General features: G+C 47.9%; 5 protein-coding genes and 1 pseudogene across 5 annotated transcripts; 4 read left to right on the top strand and 2 right to left on the bottom strand.

Moving 5' to 3' along the window:
- The first annotated feature begins 3,655 nt into the window (after positions 1 to 3,655).
- LOC120689141 lies at positions 3,656 to 4,901 on the top strand (annotated as a pseudogene).
- Positions 4,902 to 6,025: 1,124 nt separating this feature from the next.
- Positions 6,026 to 9,959, top strand: LOC120688017 (probable serine/threonine-protein kinase At1g01540). Its single transcript, XM_039970140.1, has 7 exons — positions 6,026 to 6,808; positions 7,908 to 8,012; positions 8,071 to 8,193; positions 8,705 to 8,875; positions 8,982 to 9,111; positions 9,223 to 9,432; positions 9,535 to 9,959. The coding sequence occupies exons 1-7, from the start codon at positions 6,423 to 6,425 to the stop codon at positions 9,601 to 9,603; spliced, it is 1,194 nt and encodes a 397-aa protein (XP_039826074.1). The 5' UTR covers positions 6,026 to 6,422; the 3' UTR covers positions 9,604 to 9,959.
- A 304-nt stretch (positions 9,960 to 10,263) lies between these two features.
- On the top strand, positions 10,264 to 11,361 carry LOC120688019 (uncharacterized protein PAM68-like). The gene has a single exon (XM_039970142.1). The coding sequence runs from the start codon at positions 10,391 to 10,393 to the stop codon at positions 11,066 to 11,068; it is 678 nt and encodes a 225-aa protein (XP_039826076.1). The 5' UTR covers positions 10,264 to 10,390; the 3' UTR covers positions 11,069 to 11,361.
- On the bottom strand, positions 11,325 to 16,421 carry LOC120688016 (C-terminal binding protein AN-like). Its single transcript, XM_039970139.1, has 7 exons — positions 15,759 to 16,421; positions 14,641 to 14,809; positions 14,350 to 14,480; positions 13,072 to 13,842; positions 12,902 to 12,949; positions 11,872 to 11,988; positions 11,325 to 11,719 (listed from the first exon to the last, which is right to left on the bottom strand). Exons 1-7 carry the CDS (start codon positions 16,356 to 16,358, stop codon positions 11,636 to 11,638), a joined length of 1,920 nt encoding a protein of 639 aa, XP_039826073.1. The 5' UTR covers positions 16,359 to 16,421; the 3' UTR covers positions 11,325 to 11,635.
- Positions 16,422 to 17,144: 723 nt separating this feature from the next.
- LOC120688020 lies at positions 17,145 to 18,405 on the top strand. Its single transcript, XM_039970143.1, has 2 exons — positions 17,145 to 17,546; positions 17,669 to 18,405. The coding sequence occupies exons 1-2, from the start codon at positions 17,328 to 17,330 to the stop codon at positions 17,891 to 17,893; spliced, it is 444 nt and encodes a 147-aa protein (XP_039826077.1). The 5' UTR covers positions 17,145 to 17,327; the 3' UTR covers positions 17,894 to 18,405.
- A 1,591-nt stretch (positions 18,406 to 19,996) lies between these two features.
- On the bottom strand, positions 19,997 to 21,152 carry LOC120688018 (transcription repressor OFP8-like). Its single transcript, XM_039970141.1, has one exon. The coding sequence runs from the start codon at positions 20,995 to 20,997 to the stop codon at positions 20,203 to 20,205; it is 795 nt and encodes a 264-aa protein (XP_039826075.1). The 5' UTR covers positions 20,998 to 21,152; the 3' UTR covers positions 19,997 to 20,202.
- Positions 21,153 to 25,779: the final 4,627 nt, after the last annotated feature.

Here is a 25,779-nt window from a genome sequence, read left to right on the forward strand (position 1 = left end):
AGGTAATCTGTGTCGCTTCTCATTTGCTTCATGATATCCCATGTACGATGTCTTAGGGATCTTTTTGGTTCCCCATAGATAAAAGACATATGCCAAGGTTCCTTTCCATGCTCACTTACTATTGTATCAATGTGATAGTTTGAGTATTTCTGAACAGAGACATGCACATCATTCTTCCAAAACAATCCAAGACCTCCACTTCTCCCAGAGCTTTAAACTTCAAAACAAGAATCAAAACCCAATGTATATCTTAAATTCTCCACTCGGTATTTATCAATTTGTGTTTCCATGATGAATAACACCGAGGGGACATAATCCTTCGCGAGATCGCGAAGTTCCCTAACTATCGCAGGGTTGCCAATCCCATGATAGTTCCAACTTAAGGTTTTCATTGTTCCCGACGGTACTCCTCAAGGGAGCCTGCCTCTATCATTTCTATGTCATCAGTCTCATTATCTTCATTTTCCTTCCTCTGTCTTTTTGGGCCTCGCCCTTTCAACTGTCCATCCTTCTCCAATTCAATCTGATGGAAACCTGTTGGCACAGAACCATCATTATTTCCAGAATTATTCAAGATGCATTCCACCTGTTCAGCACCCAGGCGAGTAGCCAAAGCTAGATTGTTATCATCCTTTTCATCCCCTAGCGAGATACGCTTACGAGCCCCATTTCCATCAGACTTTGTAAACTGATCATATCCTTTTCCTAGAGAGCTTCTTGCATCCTCTTTTAAATCAGAATTATCACAAGCAGAGCCATTTTGATTACCATCTCCACTTTTAGTCTCATTGCTTCCTTTTGTGACCAAGATCATGCCTAATTCCTTGGAATCCAGCCCGCTCGTGTCTGCCGAGTTTGATGGTCTACTTCCCTTAATCTCCATACTGATAGGCTGCCTTATCATGCACTCCATCGCCACACTCAGAAACAACATGACCTATCAGCCCACATACAACACAGAACTTTGGCAATTTTTCATATTTTACACAAAAAGGTAAATGGTTTCCTTTTTCTCCCATCATCACATAAACAATCCTTGTGAGTGGCTTCTCGACATCTAGCTTTATTCTAATACGTAGATAATCTCGCCACCCACAAGTTTCATCATCCAAATCCACCATTAGAAATTGACCAATTTTTTCTCCAATTTGGCGCCCAATATTCTTTGTTCTGAATCCAGTTGGAACATCATAAACTTGTACCCAAAGATTCAGGTTTCTAAATTTCACCATGGATGGTTTTGTGATACCATCATACTCTTCTAATAGCACTGCATTCCCCCTAAAGAACCATGGGCCACCATCCAAAACCTTGCGTCAATCTCTTAGACATGAGAATTGGAAAGCAAACAGATTTTCATCTATTGCCTTAAAGTTAACATCTTTTGCCAAACTCCACGCATATTTCATATTTGCTAAGAATGCAGCATGACTGAATGGTTTTTGGAGCAAAACCTTGGCCAATACTGTCCAACGTGCCTCAGCTTTCAGATCCTCTAGGTTTTCTTCCAAGACAATACCCTGATCCTCATCCTCACATATCTTCAAATGTTTAATCAGCTCATCCAACTCAGGCTCATTCCTCCTACCAGAATGCAACAGATTTGAATCGCTTATCTCCCCAACCTAATCAGACCGCTCACAGTACCCCAGAAATTGCGACCAAGGCCGAGAAACAAACACAATGTTTACCCTTTAGCCAGCCCGAATCGCAATTTGGAGACCAGAGAAAATACAAATCCAAAAAGGAAGGGGAAAGGAAGAACTCACACTTGATTAAGTGGGAGTAGGAAGAACCCTAGGCGTCGCCCAGGGGAAAACTCTCGAAGCTATCTACTTCTCGGTTGTGTAACCTGGGAATGCGGTAGTATTAATGGGTTACGAAGGGCCTGTTTGGATCAGTCCGGATTCTAAGAATCGAAAAGCTAGAAATTGGGCAGCTTCCAAACGGGCCGGATTTTGCTGTGGCCTTTGAAAGCCCAATTTTTGGATTCTCCAAATCCTAGAAACTAGAGCAGGCTAGCTTTTGGCAGGTACTGGCGGTTCAGATGACCCTTTTCTCCAAAATCATTCAGAGGAAATTACGCCAAAATGTCACTCCATGTCCTAGCACAGCCGCGCCGCTTTTGCCTCCTCCCTATCCAAAAGCCTACCCTCCAACCGCTCCTCCCCGCGACGGCCACTCGAGCGCTCACCACTTGTTGTCAAACCGCCGCCGGTGGTCTTCCCTACCACCCTACCACCTCTTCTAAGGTCGTCGATGGTCATCGGATCCCAGCAACCTCCACCCCAAAGGGTCCAAACTTTGGCTGCTACCGGCTCAATGAGAAAGAGCAGTTGCATCCTTATGCGATGCTTGCAAGCCTACTCGTGCGCACGGTAAATAGGTCTACTGCCAATGTCTGCCATCCTATTTCGATCCATCCCCATACCCAAATCAGCTATTGGAATCCACGTCTCCAAACGGCACCCTTTAGTTTTTGTCCTAAATATCGATTCTCATAATCCATGCAAACTCTAGCTTATCAACATCCATAATCTGAACCAAACGGTAAGGATAGTCTCAGTGTTGGTTTCATCAGCATTTAATATGCTGCCACATAGGCGTTTTTGCTGCATGGCTCTAGTTTAATGAAGGGAGAGAAGATCAGCGTGTCGTGGTGACGAAACTATGTTGCTCCAGTTACTAACATCTCGGTAACTCCACGACACTCCACTAAGAGCGGATCATTTCATCCCCAAGATCCTGTTGTGCCTCCGGCTTCCTGGTGCTCCTCCCGCACTGCGCGCGATGATCTCCCGCGCGGCAAATCTTTCCCGCGCGCCATCCTCGCCCCCAATTTCTCCAGCGCGGAAATATGGAGTTCTTTTCCGATCTCCGTCCTGCCCTTTCAAATCCTGCCTCAAATTCCTTTCCAATCTCGCCTCCTCCCCCTGGTAATCTTGGGTGATGCTGCGTTTGGCTCTGATGGCGAGCAGGGAGAAGAAGGCCGTCGGACGGAAGAAGACTGCTTCTTCTCCAAGAGATCCAACCATGGCACCACCACCACCACCTGTTGTTGCGCCACCACCTGCTGCTGCATCGCCCCCAACTACCATGGCGCCCCCACCACGGCCACCACCATATGCAGCATGGTTTCAGAATTCCCATGCGGGGATTCATGGAGGTCAGGCCACATCTACGAATCCATGGTATATTGCTCCTACGAATCTCTGATTTTTTTTTATTCCCTTGTCGATGAATGCTGAATCCATGGTCACCACCAGCATAGTAACCAAAGAATAGATGAAAAATACTAGTAACATGAAGGAGCTGCATTATCTAAACTTTCTGAATCATAGATAGTAGCCAAGCCATCTTTCTAACTGACTGATGGGGATCAAAGTACAGGGGTTCTGGGCGCTAAAATACCAGGGATTCATAACATGTTGGATGAATTCTTTGCTGAAGAAGACATGATAGATGACGTAATCAGTCAAGCAGCAGTGATCATGAAGGCTACTGTTGAAGATCTCGTAGAGCAGGCCTCGGATCATCGTCTGCATCCTAGGAACTACATCAACAGGCCACGCGAAGAGTACCATCAATGTCTAGTTGATGATTATTTCACTGAAAATCCTCTGTATCCAGCAAACATTTTTTGTCGGTGATTTCGTATGTGTAGGCCATTGTTTTTATGCATAGTCGATGCCTTAGGCCAATGGTCAGATTACTTCACTACAAAAGTGGATGCTCTTAATCGATGTGGACTTTCACCACTACAAAAGTGTACTGCGGCTATTCGACAGTTGGCTAATGGTAGTGCGGCCGATCAACTAGATGAGTCTCTAAAGATTGTTGAAACCACTTCAATGGAGGCCATGAAAACTTTTGTGGAAGGTGTTATAGCTGTATTTGGTGAAAAATATCTAAGGCGCCCCACTGTAGAAGATGATGAGCGTCTTCTCAAGATCGGCGAGAGGCGAGGTTTCCCTGGTATGTTTGGGAGTATTGACTGTATGCACTGGCAATGGGAAAGATGCCCAACCGCATGGAAGGGACAATTTACTCGGGGTGATTAGAAAGCCCCTACGCTAATTCTTGAGGCTGTGGCATCACATGATCTTTGGATATGGCATGCGTTCTTTGGAGTTGCAGGTTCTAACAATGATATTAATATTCTAAACCAATCTACTCTATTTATCGAACAACTAAAGGGAAAAGCTCCTAGAGTCCAATATATGGTAAATGGGAACCAATACAACATGAGTTATTATCTTGCAGATGGGATAGACCCGGAATGGGCTGTATTTGTCAAGTCAATTTCTATGCGCATCACTGAAAAGGACAAGCTATTTGCACAAGAGCAAGAAGGAAAGAGACAAGATATTGAACGCGCCTTTGGAGTATTGTGTCATCGATGGACAATTTTGAAACGACCAGCTCACCTCTATGATCGTGGCCAAATTGAGAAAGTTGTGTTAGCTTGCATCATACTTCACAATATGATTGTTGAGGATGAAAAAGAAGAAGATATTGAACAGAATCTAGATATGAATGAAACTCCTAGTACAGTGGTGGTCCAAGAACATGAATTCTCCTTTGAAGACCAAGTTCCATTTCAAAGAGTGCTAGAGAAAGGTGATGACATTCAATCTCGTGCAGCTCATATACAACTTAAGAAGGACTTGGTGGAGCATATTTGGAACAAGTTTGGACGTCGTCGCAATGCGTCTAGACTTACTATATATAATATATATGTAATCAAGTTCGGGCTCGTACTAATATTAAACTTATTATATAATATTATGCGAATGTTTGTATATATACAAGTTGGGGCTTATATAAATATTGAACTTATTATTTAATATTGTGCGAATGTTTTTACTATGCATAATTTGAATTGCGTTAAGGCTATATAGTTCATAGTACATTAGATCACACCATCATCCAAGAGTTTAATGACATAGAGTGTATGTGAAATAGTGCAATGAAACTGTCCACTGAGACTGACAGTTTCATGGGGCAGCACAGCGAAACTCTCCAATGAGATTGGCCTAAGTCGTCATGTGAGGAAGGCCACGCCATGAGTTTTAGCAACAAAATGTCATAGAAATTTGCTCATAGAAATTCATGAGTTAGAGGGCCCATGAAAGTTTGGTTAGCTTTACACCAATGAGTAGCCCTTTTCTTTTCTTTTCCTGTTTCCTAGTTTGTTTTTTGTCCCTCCTCTTTTCTTCCTTTTCTTCTTCTTTTTTCTTTTAGGTTGTAATCTCTGAAACGTTCTTGTCTGGCTTTATTTTTACTAATATAATCTGTAGGGGAGCAATCCCCTCTCGTTCCTTCAGGGAAAAAAAAAAGTATCACTGTAGCAAAAGACCTTCATAGAGTAACTGACCGGTGCCCTCGTGTCATCATTCATCAATTTCGAAATGATTTTGAAAGATTTTTTAGGTGGATCTAAACGGCTAAATTTGTTTAATAACCGAAAAGGGGTCGCTAATTTACGATCGATCGTACGGAGCCTCTCCGTACGGTCGATTTTTAGACATTATTTTTTGCCATTTATAGTAAGTTTTTTGTCATTTTCTGACGAAAAAAATTTAGAAAAAAATTAAAGAAAAAATTTGGAGCAGCAGCAAAATTTTCAAAGAAAAATTGGAGAGAGAAAAAAATTAGAAGAGAGGCGGCGGCGGGGAGGCGACGACGCGCGGCTGTGGCGGCGGGGAAGCGGCTACGCTCAGAAGAGAGGAAATGGAAAGGGACCGAAAAGAAGAAACATAAGAGGAGAAAGGAGGCAAAAGAGCACGGGAGAAATAAAAGAGGAAAATTGGCGAATTATTGGGGTCACCCACGTGCGGTGGTGGACCGTGAGGAGGCTGCTCACGGTAGACGGCAGAACCAGCATCGCGAACTGAAAACGCACATCGTCTACCGCACAGCAACACCGCGGAAAATCTAGACCCTGCAACTAGAAAAAAAAAAGCCCTAATTAAATAGGCAACCCACCCGAACTTATGAGCTCCACGGCTCAGAGCATCGGCGCGCGGCCATGACCACTCCGCCGAGGACGCTGCCCCCTCCCGCCGCGCGGCCCGTGGCAAGCAGCGCCCCGCGCCGCCACCCCCGCCCCCCCTCCGTCGCCGCGCCACCACCTCCACCCGCAGCACAAGCAGCAGGGCGGCGCCACGACGTCCGTGCTGGGTGTCGGCGTCCCGAACGCCTGGCTCTCGCGGCGCACCCCCGTCCTCGGCCTCCGCGCCTGGGTCCTCGTCGCTGCCGGCGCCGCGGCGGTCGCCCTCGCGCTGCTCTGCATCATCGTCTGCCTCTGCCGCCGCTGCCGCCGACACCGCGCCCCTCGCCTCGCGCCGCCCGCGCACCGCCCCGGCGCCAGCAAGTCCCTCAGGCACCGCGTGCACGCGCAGCACCACCAGACGGTGGTGATGCCGCCGGCAAAGGACGTGGAGGAGGCCGCCGCCCCGTGGCGCCCGCCGCCGTTCGAGCCGCCGATCGAGGCCATCAAGGCGGAGCAGAAGGCGCCGCTGATCCTGTCGGGGCATTTCGCGAGGACGAGCGTTGAGACGGCGACGAGCAGCGGCGGCGACGGTGGAAGCACCGACAGCGGCGGGAGCGACGGCGGCAGCGACGCGGAGGTTCCAGAGGCGGCGCGGCGCGGCTGGGGCCGGCGGTACACGCGCCGGGAAATGGAGGAGGCCACGGCCGGGCTCGCCGCCGCGAACGTGATGGGCCAAGGTGGCTACGGCGTCGTATACAAGGGCGTGCTCCGGGACGGCACCGCCGTCGCCATCAAAAACCTCCACAACAACCGGTAAATTTCGTTCCTCCACTTCCGGATTTTGTCCGTTTGGATTCACACGCAAAAACTTTTCTAGTTCAGTTGCTGGGCTTTTGATCGTACTATGGCACCGTTTAGTTCAAAAACAAAAAAATTTGGATGTCAAATCGACACTTTGACCAGATGTCGGGAGGGTTTTTCGGACACTAATTAAAAAACTAATTTCAGAACTCACTTGGAAACCGCGAGACGAATCTTTTAAAGCCTTTGACCGCATCATTAGCACATGTGGGTTACTGTAGCACTTATAGCTAATCATGTACTAATTATGCTCGAAAGATTCGTCTCGTCGTGTACATCCTAACTGTGTAATTAGTTTTATTATTTAATTACATTTAGTACTTCATATATGTGTTCAAAGGGAATGTGAAAATTTTTGGGTGAAAATTTTTGGGAACTAAACGCACCCTATGTTCTGTCACCGATTTTCTATTTACACATGCCCCGTTTAGTTCCCAAAAATTTTCACCCAAAAATTTTCACCTCCCCTTTGAACGCATGTATGAAGCACTAAATGTAATTAAATAACAAAACTAATTACACAGTTTGGATGTACACGACGAGACGAATCTTTTGAGCCTAATTAGTGCATGATTAGACATAAGTGCTACAGTAACCCCACATGTGCTAATGATGCGGTCAAAGGCCTCAAAAGATTCGTCTCGCGGTTTCCAAGTGAGTTCTGAAATTAGTTTTTTAATTAGTGTTCAAAAAGCCCTCCCGACATTTAGTCAAACATTGACGTGACACCCAAAAAATTTCACCAAATGGAACTAAACGCCCCCACAATCTCATACAGAAAAAAAAATCGCTTATCTCCAATTTTGAAAAAAAACATTAACCATATGAGTATTTGAGTTAGTTGGGCGCATGAAAATAGGTAGTTGTTATATTTGAATTCTGGATCAGCAGTAGTAAATTGCTCCTCCTCCTCCCGGGACCCCAAAAAATTTCGAATCATGTCCTACTCTGCTCTTCGGTGACATATGCTGTCATGCCGCTTTACCATTTACCAATTCGTCAGACTGGAGATAAAAATGAAAGAATAAAAAGGATCACTATTTTTCATCAGGGGCCAGGCAGAGAAAGATTTCAGGAAGGAGGTTCAGACGATCGGGCGCGTCCGGCACAAAAACCTGGTCAGTTTGCTCGGCTACTGCAGCGAGGGAGCATGCAGGTACAGTGTAAAAAACTGTAAATACCGTTCAGTTTGCCTGCCTGAACCTCATTGTCAGGATGCTTGTTTACCGGTACATGGAGAACAGTAATCTGGACAAGTGGCTGCACCACGATGACAGTGAGGTCAGTCCACTGACCTGGGACATCAGGATGCGCATACTCCTTGGAACAGCTAAAGGGTAACGCTTTTACTTCCTTTATTATCCGTACTTCTTTTCGCTACCTTGCGTTATCCGTACTACTTGTTTGCCTGTCTAGGTCTTGTTTAGCTGCCTAAATTTTAGAATGTAAAGTACTGTATCACTTTCGTTTGTATTTGGTAATTATTATTCAATTATGGATTAACTAGACTCAAAAGATTCGTCTCGCAAATTACAGACAGACTATATAATTAGTTATTTTGTTTAGCTATATTTAATACTTCATGTATGTGTTAAAAATTTGATGTGATGGAAAATCTTGTAAAATTTTGGAATTTTGAAAGCAACTAAACAAGAACCTAGTGTCCGGACTGACATTAAGATGACCGGAAAGCATTGAAATTTCGTTGGCACGGTACGCCAGTGCTGCTCTTGATGGCCATGATTAGGAAAGTTGCAGCTCGTATCTGAAAGCAAACATTGCCTGCACCATGTTGTCACATCTGTCCGTCGATAACTGAATTACGCCGACACTCTCTGGCGATCTCAGGTTGGCGTACCTTCACGAAGGGCTGGAGCCCAAGATCGTCCACCGCGACATCAAGTCCAGCGACATCCTTCTCGACCGGCAGTGGAACGCCAAGGTGTCGGACTTCGGGCTCGCCAAGCTTCTCCGCTCGGAGAGATCCTTCGTCACCACTCGTGTCCTGGGGACGTTCGGGTCAGTGCTGGTTGGTTTCCTCCGTTCTCTTGCAGGGAGGGGAGGGGAGGGCGCTGCGTGCTGCTGTTCTGGTTCATCGCTGGCTACAATTTTCGCTCTCCTGCAGGTACGTGGCGCCGGAGTACGCGAAAACCGGGATGCTGAACGAGAGGAGCGACGTTTACAGCTTCGGAGTGCTGGTCATGGAGGCCATAACCGGCAGGACTCCGGTGGACTACACAAGGCCAGCCGATGAGGTGAGCTACCTACCTGCTGCCGTTCTTAATCGTGGGTAACAACACCTGAACCGTAGGGTCGATCCTGTGGGCCGGGGATGCGAAATTGTGGCTCTCTCGCTGTCCCCTCAGGTGAACCTGGTGGAGTCGCTGAAGCGCATGGTCGCGGAGCGGAGGGTGGAGGAGGTGCTGGACCCCCGGCTGCCGGCGCCGGCGCCGCCGCCCAAGGCCCTGAAGCGGGCGGTCCTCGCCGCGCTCCGGTGCGTCGACCCGGAGGGCGGCCAGAGGCCCGCGATGGCGCACGTGGTCCACATGCTCGAAGACGACCAGATGCAACGAGACGTACGCGCCGCCGATCGCGATACCAGTTTTAGCTTTCTCGCAAGTGTATTTTGGTTCTCGATCTGACACTGCTGACCGCTTTGAGAATGCGTTCGGCCGCAGGAGTTCAAGCTCGCCCGGGACCTGTCCCCTCGGGAGTCGGATAGCTACGAGCGCGAGCACGGCGGGTGATGGGAGCAGGCCACGCGACGCAGAGCAACAACAATCTGGGACACCTGGGTGCTGAGTGAGTGATAGCGAAATGTGTTTGGTACAAGCTGAGTGAGATCTGGCTGCATTTGTTCCGTGACAGCGGCGGTTAATAACACAAAGTATACGCTGTTCTTTTTTTCTTTTTTTTTTGACAGTATACGGTGTTCTTGAAAGCCAACGACCGTGCACCACCAGCTGGTCGTCGATGGCCATCATTTTGGGCCCAGTAGTTTCTGGACAATCCTTCACGACGAAGGGACCGAGCGCACGCATGAACACCACGGAATGGTTATTTTTTAGGTGAGAGGTGGTTAGAGGTTTCTTTGGCCGGTTGATGCAAATCTCTGCTCTGGCTTACACGAACACACATCGAGCTCCGGCAGAAGCCCGCGCGTGCGCGGCCGTAGCCGCCGGCGTAGTCGTTGCAGAAGCTTTGAATTGTTGTTCCCTACGCAGCGGAGGGGAGCAGAATTCGTGACGGTGCCGGCAGTTGCGAACTCCAGGCTGACTTGACAGCGGCCTTTTCACTACCAGGTGGGGCCTGCGCTTGTTGACATGGGATATTTTGCGTGGATATTTTCTGTGGGGCCAGCCGATGCGTCATCCAAAAGACCAAAAGAGCTTATCTCCAGCACAAACACCAGCTACGCGCCACCGCTCGCTCAAGGCGATAAGGGCATAAGGCCATTCATCTTCGGCGAGACCGCGCTCTGAAACACGAACACCACGAGAGAGCTCGTCGTCGTCTACAACGGTGGCGGTAGACATGGCCGCCTTACTCCACCAAGCGGTTCTGCCCGCCGCGAAACCACCCCACCGACGGGCGCTTAACCCCACGCCCAGCCTCAGCCTGTCGCCGCTCTCCAGGCGACGACGCGCCGCCGCAACCATCCGCTCAGCGGCCACGGACAGCAGCATCGGCGCCGGCGCGGCGCCGGCCGAGAGGAAGGCCACCCGGAAGGAGAAGCAGCAGGAGCGGCGGCGGCAGCAGGACCTGCAGCACCGGCAGGAGCAGCTGCTGATGATGGAGGAAGCGTCGCTCGCGAAGCCCGACGGCAGCGGCCGCAGTACCGACAAGTACGGCGGCAGCGGCGACAACGAGGACGACGACGAGCTGCCGCAGCCGGTGTTCGACCGCATCCTGCGCCGGATCATGTTCGCGGTGGGCGTGCCCATGGCGTCGGGCGTGGCGCTGCTCAACGCGTACGACGCGCTCAAACGCGGGCAGGGGGTGGACGTGCCGGCGTGGGTGCCGCTGCTGACCATCCTCGTCGCCTTCGGCACGTCGGCGCTGGGCATCGCCTACGGCACGCTGTCGGCGAGCTGGGACCCCGACAAGGAAGGCTCGCTGCTCGGCATCGACGAGGCCAGGGCCAACTGGCCCGTGCTGTGGGAGGAAGAGATCGACAAGGAGAAGGCCAAGGCCAAGCAGAGGAAGAAATGACTGGCCTGGTCGCCTGGAAACACTGAAAACACCGTGCCCCTTGCTACTGATATTTTTATATCTCACAGACGAAGTCGAGTTTGAACAAAATATTTTACAAGATTGTGTATCATTATATCATCTATATGTGTGATTTTTTGATGAATTTAGACGACTTTTTTAACGTGATTTGCACGGATTTGCACAAAGATTGTGGTTTGCACCATGTACGTTCCCGATCATGTAATACTCAGTGTGGTATAAACCAAAGGCAATATATTGTAGTGGTTGAGTAATCCACACTCTGCAAGCAATCTTATTTCGTTTTGCACGGGGATACTCCGTAATAACTTTGCTTGTCATACTGACGAATATAAAATACAGATGCGACCTTACAACAAGCAGACTACTAAAAACTTTCAGTGGCATATGATGGGTGCAGGCACTAGAAGTCTACTAGAACAACAGCCAAAACTGAATATCTGGCAATGGAAAAATACGGAGCAGACCTAAGCCGGGGGCAACATCGGATCAATTGCTTTGGCAGCATAGCCCTATTTTTTTTCTAAAAAACATCATAGCCCTAAATCAGATATATAAATCAAGCCACCTAATCACACCATCTTCTTCACTCGGGGCTCCGAGAATCTCAAAATAGACCTCCAGTACAGCCTGCAGAAAATTTTAGCCATCAGCAAAGGTATAAACAAACACATAGTAGTATCAATGCATGCATTCTTGTTCAATATACTAATAGGGGCACTTGTGTCTGTTAAATTCATCTTGTTGTATGTGTTTAGAATGGTGATAAGAAATGGACATACAGAAGAATTTTTGCGATTGATCAGTTTGCAGCATTCTGACAGGGACCCTTCCAGCATCCAGCTCTCGCAAACATCAAAAGAATGACTTGCGAAGACGAACTCCATCTTATTATTAGCCTGACAATGTCATGAAAGCCAGTCAAACATAAAGAAACACCAACATTGATCAAGCATTTCACTTCTCATGATGAGCATCCCCCCCCCCCCCGCCCCAAAAAAAAAACCACCGACACAATTCTGTTCTTTTATTTGACACAATTTAGACTTGGGGTAATAAGTAACAGCATAAGATGCTTACATAGCCCTACTTAATTTGCATATGCTGCAACATTACATCTGTTCATTTCCTGAAGTACTCCATTTTAACCTTGGCCACCAATTGAACAGAGAGATCGTGTCTTGTAAAATGCTGTGTTACCCGGACACCCGTGTCTTAATTTTTTTGCCGAGTCGGATACCCCGCACCCGTGTCGGATTCCAAGTGTTATTTGCCGTGTCCCCAAAAATTCTAACGAATCGGACACCCGCACCCGAGTCGGACACCGACACCCGCACCCGTGTCCATGTAACACTGGTAAAATGTAGGGTATACAGTAAATGCAGACGAGATACCGGAACTCTGAGATGGAGTATCTATCTACAGATCTTTTCAATTTGGGGTCCAACATATCGAATAAAAAGGGTAGAGGGGGATATAGGGATCATGGGTTACAAACCAAACATGGTAGTTTCATTTATGGACCGTTCAAACTTGCTGCTACAGATTGGGCATGGGAAAAGCACATGTAAATCATTCAATAAGGGTACCCGTTTTCAATAAGGGGCAAGCATGGAATTGTATCGATACATGTGACTAGAATCGAGATACGAGATGGATGTGAGCACATATGCCCAATAAAATTTAGGAGTACCAATTACCAAACGCACACAGCGCATAGTGCTTGCCTGTATCCTCCTTCACGAACATTTGTAGGAATACGAATATTCAGATCTCACTTTAAGGTAAAGAGTACTAATAAAATGGTGATACCTGCAATAGTTTTCCTCCAGCAACAAAAGATCGCAATCCCATAGTGTCCTGATGAATATAAAAGATATTATCAGTATCTGTATATGTCAGGTATTCAAATTACCTGGCAGTTTAAGAAACAGCAAAGCTAAAAATAGAACTGGAGACAAAGAAAGGCTTAAAAACATCACCTTGTTTCTGAAAGTGACTAGGAACTGAGCAGCAGGATCCCTCTTTGTAGCATTTGGTATCACATCAAGATACCAACCATCACCAGCGACCCTCTCTCTTGAAACATAAAATCCTGAATTATCTCTTGCCTTTAGAGCAATAACAAAACCTTCTTTTAGCTTATCAGGCTTTCTACCAAGCCCTGCAGGCAACTTATTTTCAGAAATTATCTCCATTGGAGATTCAGCAGAAGATTTCTGCTTATTTTTTGAGTCCTCAGGTGATGCAAATCGTGAACTAGAACTTAACACTTGGTTGTCATCATCTCTGCGTGAGGAATAGTTGCTTCCTCCTTCTAGAGTTGACAATTCATCCATTTTCTGTTGTGATCTGCGGCGAGCAGGTCTCTTTTTCCCTTTCTTTCCAGATCGGCTGCGCCTCCCTTCAGATCTGGAGCCAATATTATGAGATTGTGCAGAAGCTTGAGGCTCTTCAGGTTGCGAGATGGCTCTTCTCTTGTCATATTCTGTACTTAATTGGCTTTCTGCTGCCTGCTGCTCACCATCACAAACCTGTAAAGCATGATCTTTTTCTTGTTTGCCAAATTGATCATCTTCACATCCCACTTCACTTATCTCTTCATCTTCATCTGAAATAACATTGTTTGGAACAACACCTTCATAGAGAAAGGACTGCAATATTGCGATCGCTTTCTCTCTGATCTCCATCCACACTTCCTCACTGTAGTCTGCACTTCGAGGAAGAATTAACACATTTGGCATCTCATGCACCTGTGGATGATCAATAAAGGCATAATTAATATTGTAAATCATTTATTAGAAAGGTGACTTGCCTGTTGGGATATAACGAGTAAGGTGACCATAGCAAGTGCACGAAGCAAGGAAACTACAAAGCATATCAGTTGTTTGTCATTATCTCTGATAGGATACCATTTGTACTTCCATTCTTTTGGAACTAAGAGCTAGAAGCTGATTGTTTAGTCTATGACTCGAAAAACTCAGTGTGTATGGAACAAGATTCATATTGATGTACCACTTCAATTTCTTTCCTACCCCTATCCCCACTGAACTACTAGTGTATGCTAAAAAGCAGCACATGTCACAAATGGAATGAATTACATGTTGTAGCATACACTGCTTCAAAAAACAAGATGAAAATATATTTCAGTGGAAACCTATTGGGATAACAAATCAGTCCATCAGATAATTTTGTATGGATATAATTTGTATATATGAATATCCAAATAAAAGCAATTGTGACAAAAGTAAGTTCCATACCCATGCTTCCATCCACTGTGGACCTTCAGCACCATCTAATGCACATCCAGCTATAGTGCCATCAATTAAGAGTTGTTTGAGGGCGCAATCATCTATGAGCTGACAGCTACCAGTATTGACAATGAAAGCTCCTGCATTGCTCACAAGGTAGCCGTCCACAGTGTGTTATTGCATGAAGAAAGAAACCAGATAAAAAAGTTCATAGTTCACAGAGCATGGGCCTGCCCAATAGACGGACTAAAACAGAAAAAAAAAAAAGGGAAGCAGGGAATGAACCATCTTGGATCTAACCAGGCTTTATGTGCTGCAGGCGCTCAGCATTAAGAATATGTGTTGTATCATTTGTCAACGCACAATGAAGCGAAACAAGATCACTTGCTGCCAATAAATCATTGAGAGTATCCATTCTTCTTGCCGCAGAAGGAAATACAATAGAAGGACGTTTTATTTTCCCTGTAGCCTTCATGTAACGCCATAACAATCAACTGGTCAGACATATCCATCTCTACCATGCTCTAACTTTATTACAAAGATTACATGTGCCCAATACTAGATACACCATGAAAGTTGATACAGCTGCAGCAATACTATGAAATTTGCAGTAAAAAGTACCGGAACTGAAGATATAAAACTAAATGATTTTATTTTTGAAACCAAATCAAACTGAATACTGCTACTTATGGCTTCAACCTAGCAAAATTATCTTTTATCCAATCATTTGAATGTAAATTTCTCTAGATAAAATTTTGTGGAAAGGTAGAAAAATGAGTCAAAGCTCTCAAAAGTGTTTGACAGAGTTCAGGCAAATCCACATTGCACAGTAAATTTCTCTACTTAAAATCTTGTGGAAAGGTAGATAAATTAGTCAAAGCTCTCAAAAGTGTTTGACAAGCTCAGGCAAACCCAAGGCATATAGCACAACCAGATCTCCATCAAAAGTGTTTGATAAGGTACTAAAGCTCCAACAGACGGGTTGCAGAAATTTATTCAGGTACGAACATATTGTTGCTAGATATAAGAGTTCAACTAACGCCACCCATGAGGCAACAAACAGAACAATCAGATCTTTATCTTATGATAAGGTACTAAAGCTACAACATAACAGGAGTTCAACTAATGCAACCCACGAGGCAACACACAAAAATAGGACCACTAAATCTACAAGTAGGCAGGCGATAATACACTAGATTGCTAGAAGCCAAAATCAGATCCCCTTTATTTTACATGAAAGGAACGCAGGAAAGTGGTGAGCATTATCTGCTAATCATGCAGAACACACATCAGAAGTTTTGAAGACACCTTAACTAACAATGCACTGGCACACAACAGCATTTCAATCGTAGAACAATAAAACTGGAAACTACAGAGCAGATCACTGTCTGAAAGTGTATTAACGGCGGATCCGGTACCTCATATAGCGGATCGAAGTAGAGGACGCTCATGCGGAAGGCGAGGCTGCGCGTGGCGAGGCAGCGCGCGGCGGCGTTGACGCCGATGATGCCCAGCACGAGCCCCCGGCATCGGCGCATGCCCCGGCAGAGCGGCTGGACGGAGCCGAGCCACCCGGCGGCCGGGGACGAGGAGGAGGCGTGGCGGGAGAGGAGGTGCGTGCGGCGGAGGAGCCCCAGGAAGAGCGCCATGACGGTGTCGGCGACCTCCTCGGCGCGGTTGGCGTCGACGTGGACGAGGCGGAGGCCGAGCTCGGCGGCCGCGGCGGCGTCCGCGGCGCGGTCCGGGGAGCCGAGGCAGAGCAGGAGCTGCCAGGGCCGGAGCCTGAGCTGCGCGGCGCGTGGGAGGAAGGCGAGCGAGGGGAGCAGGACGGCGGCGGCGGCCTGGACGCGGCCCGCGGAGAGCGCCGAGAGCGGCGCGTGCTCCACGGCCGCGGCGCCCGACAGGGCGTCCTGCTCCAGGGACGGGTCCTCGAGGCAGTTGAGCGTCACCACCAGCGGCTGCCCGCCGGCGGCGGCGGCGGCCGGCGGCGATGCGGGGTGGGCCGGGCCGTGCAGCATTTTTCTGGGCCCTTCGGCTGCGCTGCAGCAGGAGCAGCAGCAGACTCAGAGGCCGAGCGAGAGAGTTGACTGCGCGTCGCGTCTGGTTACTGTTTCTCTTTTGTGCGGGCACGATACAGTAATGAAAGCGACCGCTTTTGCGTGACCGTGCTTTGGACTCGGTGCGCTCGGCTTCCGGCCCGAGGCCGAGCTGGATAGGGTTTAGCTGGGCTCGCGTGAAAAGGTCCGAGTTCCCCTCCTCCTGCTTGCGCACGACCTTAAGGGGCGTTTAGTTCCCAAAACAAAAAAAATTTTGGATGTCACATCAACGTTTGACCAGATGTCGAGAGGGCTTTTCGAACACTAATTAAAAAACTAATTTCAGAACTCACTTGGAAACCGCAAGACGAATCTTTTGAGACCTTTGACCGCATCATTAGCACATGTGGGTTACTGTAGCACTTATGTCTAATGATGCCCTAATTAGGCTCAAAAGATTCGTCTCGTCGTGTACATCCAAACTGTGTAATTAGTTTTGTTATTTAATTACATTTAGTGCTTCATACATGTGTTTAAAGAGGAGGTGAAAATTTTTGGGTGAAAATTTTTGGAACTAAACGGGCCCTAAAGCAATTCACTGGGGCTTCTAAATTTATTTTACTCATCCAAACATGACCAGCAGCAGGACATACTAAATAGGCTTCCATTTTTAACCTGACAACTGGACCCATCTGTCATTCTCTTTTTCCCTCCCCTGCCCGTCCAAGCCCAGCGCGCGTGCCCTGCCCCCGCGCCGCCGACGCGCGCGCCACCGCCGCCCGCTCGGCGTCCACCCGCCGCCTCGACTCCGCATGGCCTTTTCTAAAGGGGGGAAGGAAAACGAACCAAAGAGTTGAGCAGGCAGTTCCCCTCTACGGCACTCCTCTGCACCCCTTCTCTGTTCTTGCCTTCTCTCGGCGGCGTTGGCAGTTCGCGGGTTGCGAACTTGCGATGGGGAGCCAGCAGAACGCGCTTCACCAGATGTTGTCCTTCATCCTCGGGGCTTCCGCCGCCGCCGTCCTGCTCTTCTTCCTGACGTCGGCGAGTAGCGGCGCTCGTTTCACGGGGATGTCGAGCTGGGCCAATGGAACCACGGCGCTTGATGCCGCTCCCGCCCAGGAGGCAAGCCCGGCAGGAGAACCTGCTGCTCCTGCTCACGCCGAAGCAAAGGTTAATTCATCACATAAGCCCGGTTCTGAACTTCTTTTATCTGGTCACGAAAGCAGCAGCTTTTGTTGATTCTATTTGTCTTCTTGGCAGCTGATTTTTCCTTCTTTTGGTGGCTCATCCAGGGAGCGCCGGCGCCGGAGCAGGACGAGCTGGAGCAGCTGCTGCGCGCGGTGGCGGACGAAGACCGGACGGTAATCATGACGTCGGTGAACGAGGTGCGTGGGCGGCGGAGGACTCGCTGTTGGACCTGTTCCTGGAGAGCTTCCGCACGGGCGTGCGGATCTCGCACTTTGCGAACCACCTCTTCGTGGTGGCGCTCGACGGCGGCGCGCAGGACCGGCCATTGATGGCGCCGTGGAGCGGCTTGTGGGGCGGCAAGGCCGGCGGCGACGCCTACCGGGGCACGCCGGTGGTGGTCAAGATGGAGAACCCCAACTGGTCCATCTCCGAGATCTCCTCGCCAGAGGATGACGACGAGGACATCTTGGCCGCCGCCAGGGGGGCCGCTCCAAGAACGCCAAGCAGATCAGGTGGGTGCTGCTGCTCAAGGCGCACCGCGCCGCCGGCTGCCTCGCCTCGCTCGCCTCCGCCGCCGTCGCGCTGGGCGGCGCCGCCAGGCGAAGGGTCGCCGTGGGGAGGAACGACGCAGAGGCCGGCTAGGGCGGCCGGCGGCGTGGCATCGGCGGGGGCGGGGCGGGGGCGGCGTGGCAGGGGCCGCTCGCCGCTAGAATCGAGCACCGCCCGGTCAAAATGAAAAAAAAAAATAACGGTGGGGCTGCAGTTGGCAACCAATTACGGGTTGGTGGAGAAATTTGAAAAGCCTATTAAAATAGTAACTAATTTGCTCTCTCTGCTGGAGATGAAATTTTTGTACTCACCGAGCAAATATGGAGATGGAAGTTTATTTAGTCACATTGCTAAAATTGTTCTTAACTGATGCCGGCGGTCAATTAATCTGAGCCCAGTTGGCCCGGGTGCTAGGCCCGCCTTCCGCGTTAATCTACGCCAACCACTTTCGGTGATACTTACCAAACGGGTAAAAATAAAAGTGGCTTTCTCTAAAAAGTCAATATGAATCTTTAAAATGGCTTAAACTGGATTGCAGAAGCCAACATTAGTTTCATCGGCTCCTGCTCTCTCCCCAAGTATTGAAGTGTGTTGTTAATTTATTAGTGCAGATGTACGTATCACAGTCACATATTTAATTTTTCTTACATCACACAACAATGTCATTTATTTTTTCTTCCAAAAATAATATACGTTTTTTCCATCCATAAAACAATCGTATCAATTATTATCATTTCAAAACAAATTATCACGCGAATTATGGACATGTGCAAAGGAAAGTAAATTATGTGCCAAAGAAAAATAATATGCGGGTACAAAAAGTGGGTATATATAAAAAATATTATCTTTTTGGTAAAATATTTTCCTTCTATCAAAAAATGAATCTCCACCCTTTTTCGTCAAATATTTTGGCATGACAAGTGGGATTTACATGAGAAACTCGATGGGTCTAATTTTGGTGAGAAATAGTTTTAATTGTTTCAACTTTTATAGTATAAAAGATAGAGAGAGACTAGATTATGTTGTTGTTTTGAGGCGAAATCACACTATTTTACCAAAAGTCTTTTAAAACAGGTTCGGCTCAACAAAAATCCCTGCTTCGTTATTAAAGGCAAAACTATTTTAAAAGGACCATTCACTAATTTGTATTGTTATCCGATGTAATTTCAGCAGTTCAATATCTAGATCCAAACAGAACCGGGGTGGGGTCTGTTTAGATCTCAAAAGTTTTCCTCCAAAAACATCACATCGAATGTTTGAACACATGCATTGGAGTACTAAATGAAGTTTATTTATAAATTTTTTGGACGGTGGGTTGTAAATCACGAGACGAATTTAATAAATCTACTTAATCCAAACGTGTGCGGCTCTCGGGCGTGACCTTGGCTCCAAAAGAGCGCCCCCGCCGAGCGCCACAGGACACCGGTGCAAGTGCAACTCGAGTACGCGGCGCATGTGCATGTCTTCCCTCCTCCACCACGCGCAGCATGCACCAAAGCACGAGCACCCTTGACGCGCACGCGCACGGGCACGCCAGGGGCCGCGCGTCCGTGCGGCCGGGCCGTGCGAGCGGTTGCCGCGCGCACGCAAAAGAAGAGCCAGCGCCATCATTTCGCCGCCCCCGTGGCCGTAGCCCGTAGGACCCAACGAAACAAGCAGCAGCAACAAGCAGTCACGCGCCACCGGGGATCACGGGCGGCGCCTTTTAGTTTCCTCCGATTGGCCATCTCCATTCTCCACCGGCGGCGCGGCGCCGGCGCGTCAATTCCTCACCAACGGCCAAAAGCGACGTCCTACTCTAGATGGAGGAGAAAGCGCTGGATTCCTGCTCTGGAACTCTGGATTTTTCAGATGGAAAGACAAATACTCCTGCACACTGGAAGTCTGGAAGCAGCAGCAGCAGCATAATTAGGAAGTCTGCAAGGCACTCATTTGGAGCCTCCGGTGTTCATCCCTACCGGCTCTCGCCCGTTTGCAATCGTTTGCACACACACACGCTTGTTGAAACGAAACCAATCATCCAAACAGATGGAAAAGGAGCGATCCACGGCCGGGGTGGACGGGTCGATCCAGCAACAGCAGGTGAGAATTAAGCGCCGCGCGTCTTCGCCTCCGCCGCCAGGTGCTGCTGCTTCTTCTTCTTCCTGCGGTGCGCGGCGAGGAAGTCCGGCGCGCGCTCGTACCCGGCGAACACCTCCTCCCAGATCTCGGCGAAGGCGCTGAGGATCAGGTGGTGGTGGTGCGGCGAGTTCAGGGACAGGAACCGGTGCAGCAGCTCCCGGAGCTCCGCGCCGCCCACGATCTCCTTCTCCACGATCATCTGCAGCATCGACCGCCGGAAGTCCGCCAGCGGGTCCGCCGACTCCTTCACCACCGCCACGCTCTCCTCCACGCGCCCGGACCTGCCGCCGCCGCCCTCGCTCGCCGCCCGCCGGTGCCGCCGCCCCTGCTTGCCGCCGCCGCCGCCGCCGCCGCCTTCCGCCCCGTTGCCGCAGCCGCCGGCGTGCAGGCAGCGCACGCTGCGCTCCAGCTCGCCGAGCTGGCGCAGGAGCGCGGACAGGCTGGGCGTGCTGCTGTCCATGCTGCTGGGGCCGTCGTCGGTGGTGTCGGCGTACAGGGACGACGTCGTCGCGGGCGGCCTGCCCCCGCCGGCTCTTCTCCTCATCATCGCCTTCGTCGTCGTCGCGGCGGTGGTGGTGGACATCGTCGCCGTAGTAGGAGTGGTCGACGCGGCGGTCTGCGGCGTGGCCATGGGCGACTTGTCCGAGCCGTCGGAGACGGACACGGCCTTGGTGCCGCCGCAGCCGCACATGAATCCGCGCGCCTTCTTCTTGGTGCGCAGCCCGGCGGCCGCGCCGCGCCGACGCGACATCAGGACCTTCATGGAGAGGGCCGCCTACTGAATTTCTGATCTGACGGGGAAGGAGGAGGCTGTGCTCGCGTGTACTGTGTGTGTGGGTGTGCGGTGGAAGGGAAGGGCTGAGGAGGAGATGGAGGCGGCGAGAAATGGAGAGGGGCCTTAAAAAGAGGGAGCGCCATCTGGAGAGGAGGATCGGATCGGCAGCCATGCAAAGTCAAACGGCTATATTAGTTTTTCGTTTCCTGCGTGGACGCGATCAGCAGGTGTGATCGAGCAACGGTTAGATGAAAATTAAGCAAGCACAAACTCATCTGAAGTGGCCAGAACAAAAATCGTTCAGTCCTTAATTTTTCACACATCGTACGTGGATTTGTCAAGATCAGAATAGATTTAAACCACATCAGCTTTCATTACTCCAAATAAGAGCGTAATCATTCTGGAGTACCTAGGCTCTCCATGCATGGGTCTCTTTCTACTCCTCATGTTTAGGTAGGATGCAACATCGACCTAACCCAATATATACGAGAAAAATATGCAAGGAGGAATTAGAAACCGGACTAGTAATAAATAGGTAAGGCATCGAGTTTTTTATGCAACAAAGCGCGATGACTTGGTTTGGTTTACCTAGCATTGATAAAACCGTGGAAGATTAATTTAATAATGAGGAATGCACTTAGATGCGCATTTATACATTTAATCGTTTTTCTCCCATTTACTTCCTCCGTCCTGAAAGGTAGGGCATTCTGAAATTTTTAGGACAGATTATGGTTGTGTAGAAAAGACTCTTCTACCCCTAATTATTATGCATTGGAACTTTATTTGGGTCATTAAATATATGCTAATTAAGATAGTATGCCATTTCCCCGTGCACCTCCCCCACATGCATCTCCCCTACATGGTTATATGTACGTCTTTCTATTGAGAAAGACCCAAAAACGATGCACAATTAAGATGGTCGTGTCCACTTTTAACCTAGAATGCCTTATACTTTTCAGGACGGAGGGAGTACATATTTTTCCTTTTAACCCTTTATAAATTTCATTGCCACTTAACTTTTTTGCATCACTATATTCAGCAAAACACTATTACCGCGACGGACCATGCATGCACACATATACGTACCCACACGCAGCTAGCGTTGACGTTTCTTAAACGAGCCCGCATTTATGCTAATTGCATTGGAATGAAGAAAAATAAAGTGTATGGTTAAGCTAGCCTTTTGGAATCAGAAGACCCTACCAAGCGGTACGAGCATCTTGTTTAATCGCATCCATGATGGACCTACGAGACTAATAACATTGATGCGGGATGCCTTTTGGATCGGAAAAGGAACAGCACCCGGGCTTATTTGGCTAGCTAGAGCGGCTTTATTTTGTCCCATCTGCATCTGTTGACACATTTCCATCACACTAGGTAGGGTGTCGATCATCAGGCAGCTTTGAAAAAGGGTAGGAGCGTGTTATCCAAATTAAAAACTCCCCCCTTCATCATTCATTTAAATACAGTTCGCATTTGCGTTAACGACGTTTAATTTAATTTGCATGGACAGTGCGGCCGCTAATGCATCTAGCAATATCCTGGTAATTGTCACCATCATGGTTTGCAACTGTTGTTGCATAGGTTTGGAGAGCGAGGTACTGTGAATGGCATGGCGAATGCATGAGACTATGAGAGGTCGATGCAAGATGATGGAGCTATATATTTTGGCGGCTGTGCCAGTACGTACGGGTGCACTGGCTGGGGGTGGTGGACGCAAACGGCCGGAGTACTCAGTGCCAAACTGCCAGTGTAATATTTTTTGCACACCACCCAATTTGTTACGCATGCATACTATCTATCTATACATAGTACTGGTGCTAATATAATCAGCTTTCGTACGGATCATCTAACCTTTTCTGTTTATTCAACCAAAGGGTCTGGACTCTCTGGAGGCTCGCTGCCCCAGCCATCACAAATATATACTTTCTCCGTTCTAAGTTATAGATCATTTTGGTAAATTTAAATATATAATTTTTGCTATGCATGTAGATAAACATTATGTCTAGATGCAAAGCAAAAATTATGTATCTAGATTTCTCAAAACGATCTACAATTTGATATAGAGGACTATACAATCCATTCATATGTAGTTTTGTTTTAGAAAAAGACTACTATAACATCTAATTATGGAAGCTTTCTTCATGCGGGCAAGTGCACATACAAATTGTACTCCCTCCGTCCTAAAATGTAAGTCATTTTGTTTTGCCCTAAGTTAAAGTAGTCTAAATTTGACCAAATTTATAGAAAAGAATACTAACATCTAACACATCAAATAAGTAAATTAAGAAAGTATATTTCATAATGGATTTAATTATTCTCACTTGACATTCAAAATATCATTACTTTTTTTCTATAAATTTGGTCAAATTTTAAATAATTTAACTTAGAACAAACTAAAATATTTTACATTTCAAGACTGTCCGGACAGGAAAGAGGAGTATGCTGGTGCCGTTGCAGTTTGGAGAGGCAGCAGGGTCGTCGGGACTCGGGAATCGTGCACGTCGACCAGCCAGAACCAGACCGACCAGGCCGGCCGTGTCCAATCAATTGCGCGTGAACCCGTCCGGGACCCAATAAACAAACGGGAAAGCAGCGAACCTTTGTTAGGCCCCGTTTGGGAGGCCTTCACCGGCGGCTTCACGAGTGGCTTCAGGTGAAGCCCTCCTAAACGTTTGTTTCAGGACCGGCTTCACGTGTGAAGCCGGTTCTGAAGCCGTCGGCGGCTTACACAGGCAAGGTGAAGTCATGAAATCGTGGCTTCACGCGGCTTACACATCAATCTAACAAGTGAAGCTGTTTTGCCAAATATTTTCTAAAACGGCTCCAACTCCACCAGAAAAGGCACTCCATCTGAGGAGCCAGAGCCGGAGCTGTTTTTGGAAGAGCCGAAGCCCTACCAAACGGGGCCTAAATCTGGGCCGTGTTTGGTTTTTTACCGGCACGAGAAAGCAGCGAACCTTTGTTAATCTGGGCCGTGTTTGGTTTTTTACCGGCACGATTTTCGAGAAGAGAATCTCGCATGCATAGAGTACTAAATAAAGTCTATTTGCAAAACTTTTTTCAGAGATGAGTGTAACTTTCCGAGACGAATCCAATGACGGTAATTAATCGATGATTTGCTACAGTGATGCTACAGTAACCATCCTCAAATCACGCGGTCAAATGCCTCATTAGATTCGTCTCGCGATTTACACGAGGAGTTGTGGAGGTGGTTTTGTAATTAGACTTCGTTTACTACTCTAAATTAGTGGTCAAAAATGCTACAGTAATTTCGTGAATTTTAACCAAACACGACCCTGGCGCCTCAATGGAGTGTCCCCTAAAACGCTCGCAGCTGTGATTAGGCCATGTTTAGTTCCTTTACATATAAACACAAAAAAAATTCGAAGAAATCTTGCCAATTTGAAGTACTAAATGAAGTCTATTTACAAAACTTTTTGCACAGATGGGTTGTAAATCGCGAGACGAATCTAATGATGCTAATTAATCCATGATTAAATAATAATTAGCGGATGGTTACTGTAGCATCACTGTTGCAAATCATGGATTAAGTAGGTTCATTAGATTCGTCTCGTGATTTACAGCCCATCCATGCAAAAAGTTTTGTAAATAGACTTCATTTAGTACTTTATATTAGTAAAATTCCTTCGTAAAATTTTGCGTTTTTGTTTTTTTTTTACGGGGTGGGAGCAGGCGTACTGTCAGTGCGGCACAGAGAGTACGTAGGCAGGCGTATGTACTGGAGGAACAAGCAACCTGCCAGGAGTACTGTGCTGCGTGCAGGGTACTCTACGTGCGTGCGTAATCGATGTGCTTAATTTTGCGAAGGGCCGCCCAAAACTGGCCTGGTTGCCATCCCGTTCAAACTAATTCGTCGGATGCACTCAGTAGTGTTTGGGCCACCCGTCGATCATATTTGGGCCTCTTTCGTGACAATGGTATGGTATTGTTTCGTACAAAAAACTAGTTAACCCCCTTCAAAAAAAAAACAAAAAACTAGTTAATATGCGGTAGTCATGCTAAAAAAAACTAGTGCAAAACGCAAATGCGGAATGGAACTTATATACAGGCAGGTCCCTCAAACGTTCACATTAGTACATCAGAGGGATCGAAATCTTTGTATTGGCGAAGCCACCGTATACGCCTCCCCGTCATGAGTACATAGCCTATTACTAAAAGAATAATTATTAGCCGCAAAACATAAACACACATCCTGACTCCAATATTCGAATCATAGTATCACAAGTAGTCGAAGCAGCCCAGCTATGCTCAATCTAGCTACTCCTCACCAATCTACTACTGCTCTCGATTCGAGATCAAGATCGAGCTTAATTAGAGATGGGAGACAAAGACGGGGCAATATACTTTTTTTTCTCGTGCTTCGAACTAAACTAGAAGCTTATTGGAGAATAATGGACCCGCAACTGAATCCTTTTCTTTTCCCCTCGATGAAGGTTCTAGTAAAAAATGGAGCCGAGTTATTCGACGCCGTTTTCACCTTTCTGCAGGTTACCTCAGCTTTCTTTACTTTACGCCTTTTCCTCGAGGTACTTTGCTCCTAACACACGCACTGAAAGGTGGAAGGTGGAAGAACCTGCGCTGTCACCGCCCGCGTTAGCGCCGAGCCACTGGCCAGTTCGTCCTCCAGCATCCGGCGATCACTTGCATCCGTGCAGATCCCCGACGTTCGCCGATCTTTGAGCAGTGACGTTGAGCAGAGACAACTACGTAGGGAGTACAGATTTCCGTTGCCAATGATGAGCACCG

This window comes from Panicum virgatum, chromosome 9N, assembly GCF_016808335.1.
Source record: "Panicum virgatum strain AP13 chromosome 9N, P.virgatum_v5, whole genome shotgun sequence".
NCBI classification, from domain to species: domain Eukaryota; kingdom Viridiplantae; phylum Streptophyta; class Magnoliopsida; order Poales; family Poaceae; genus Panicum; species Panicum virgatum.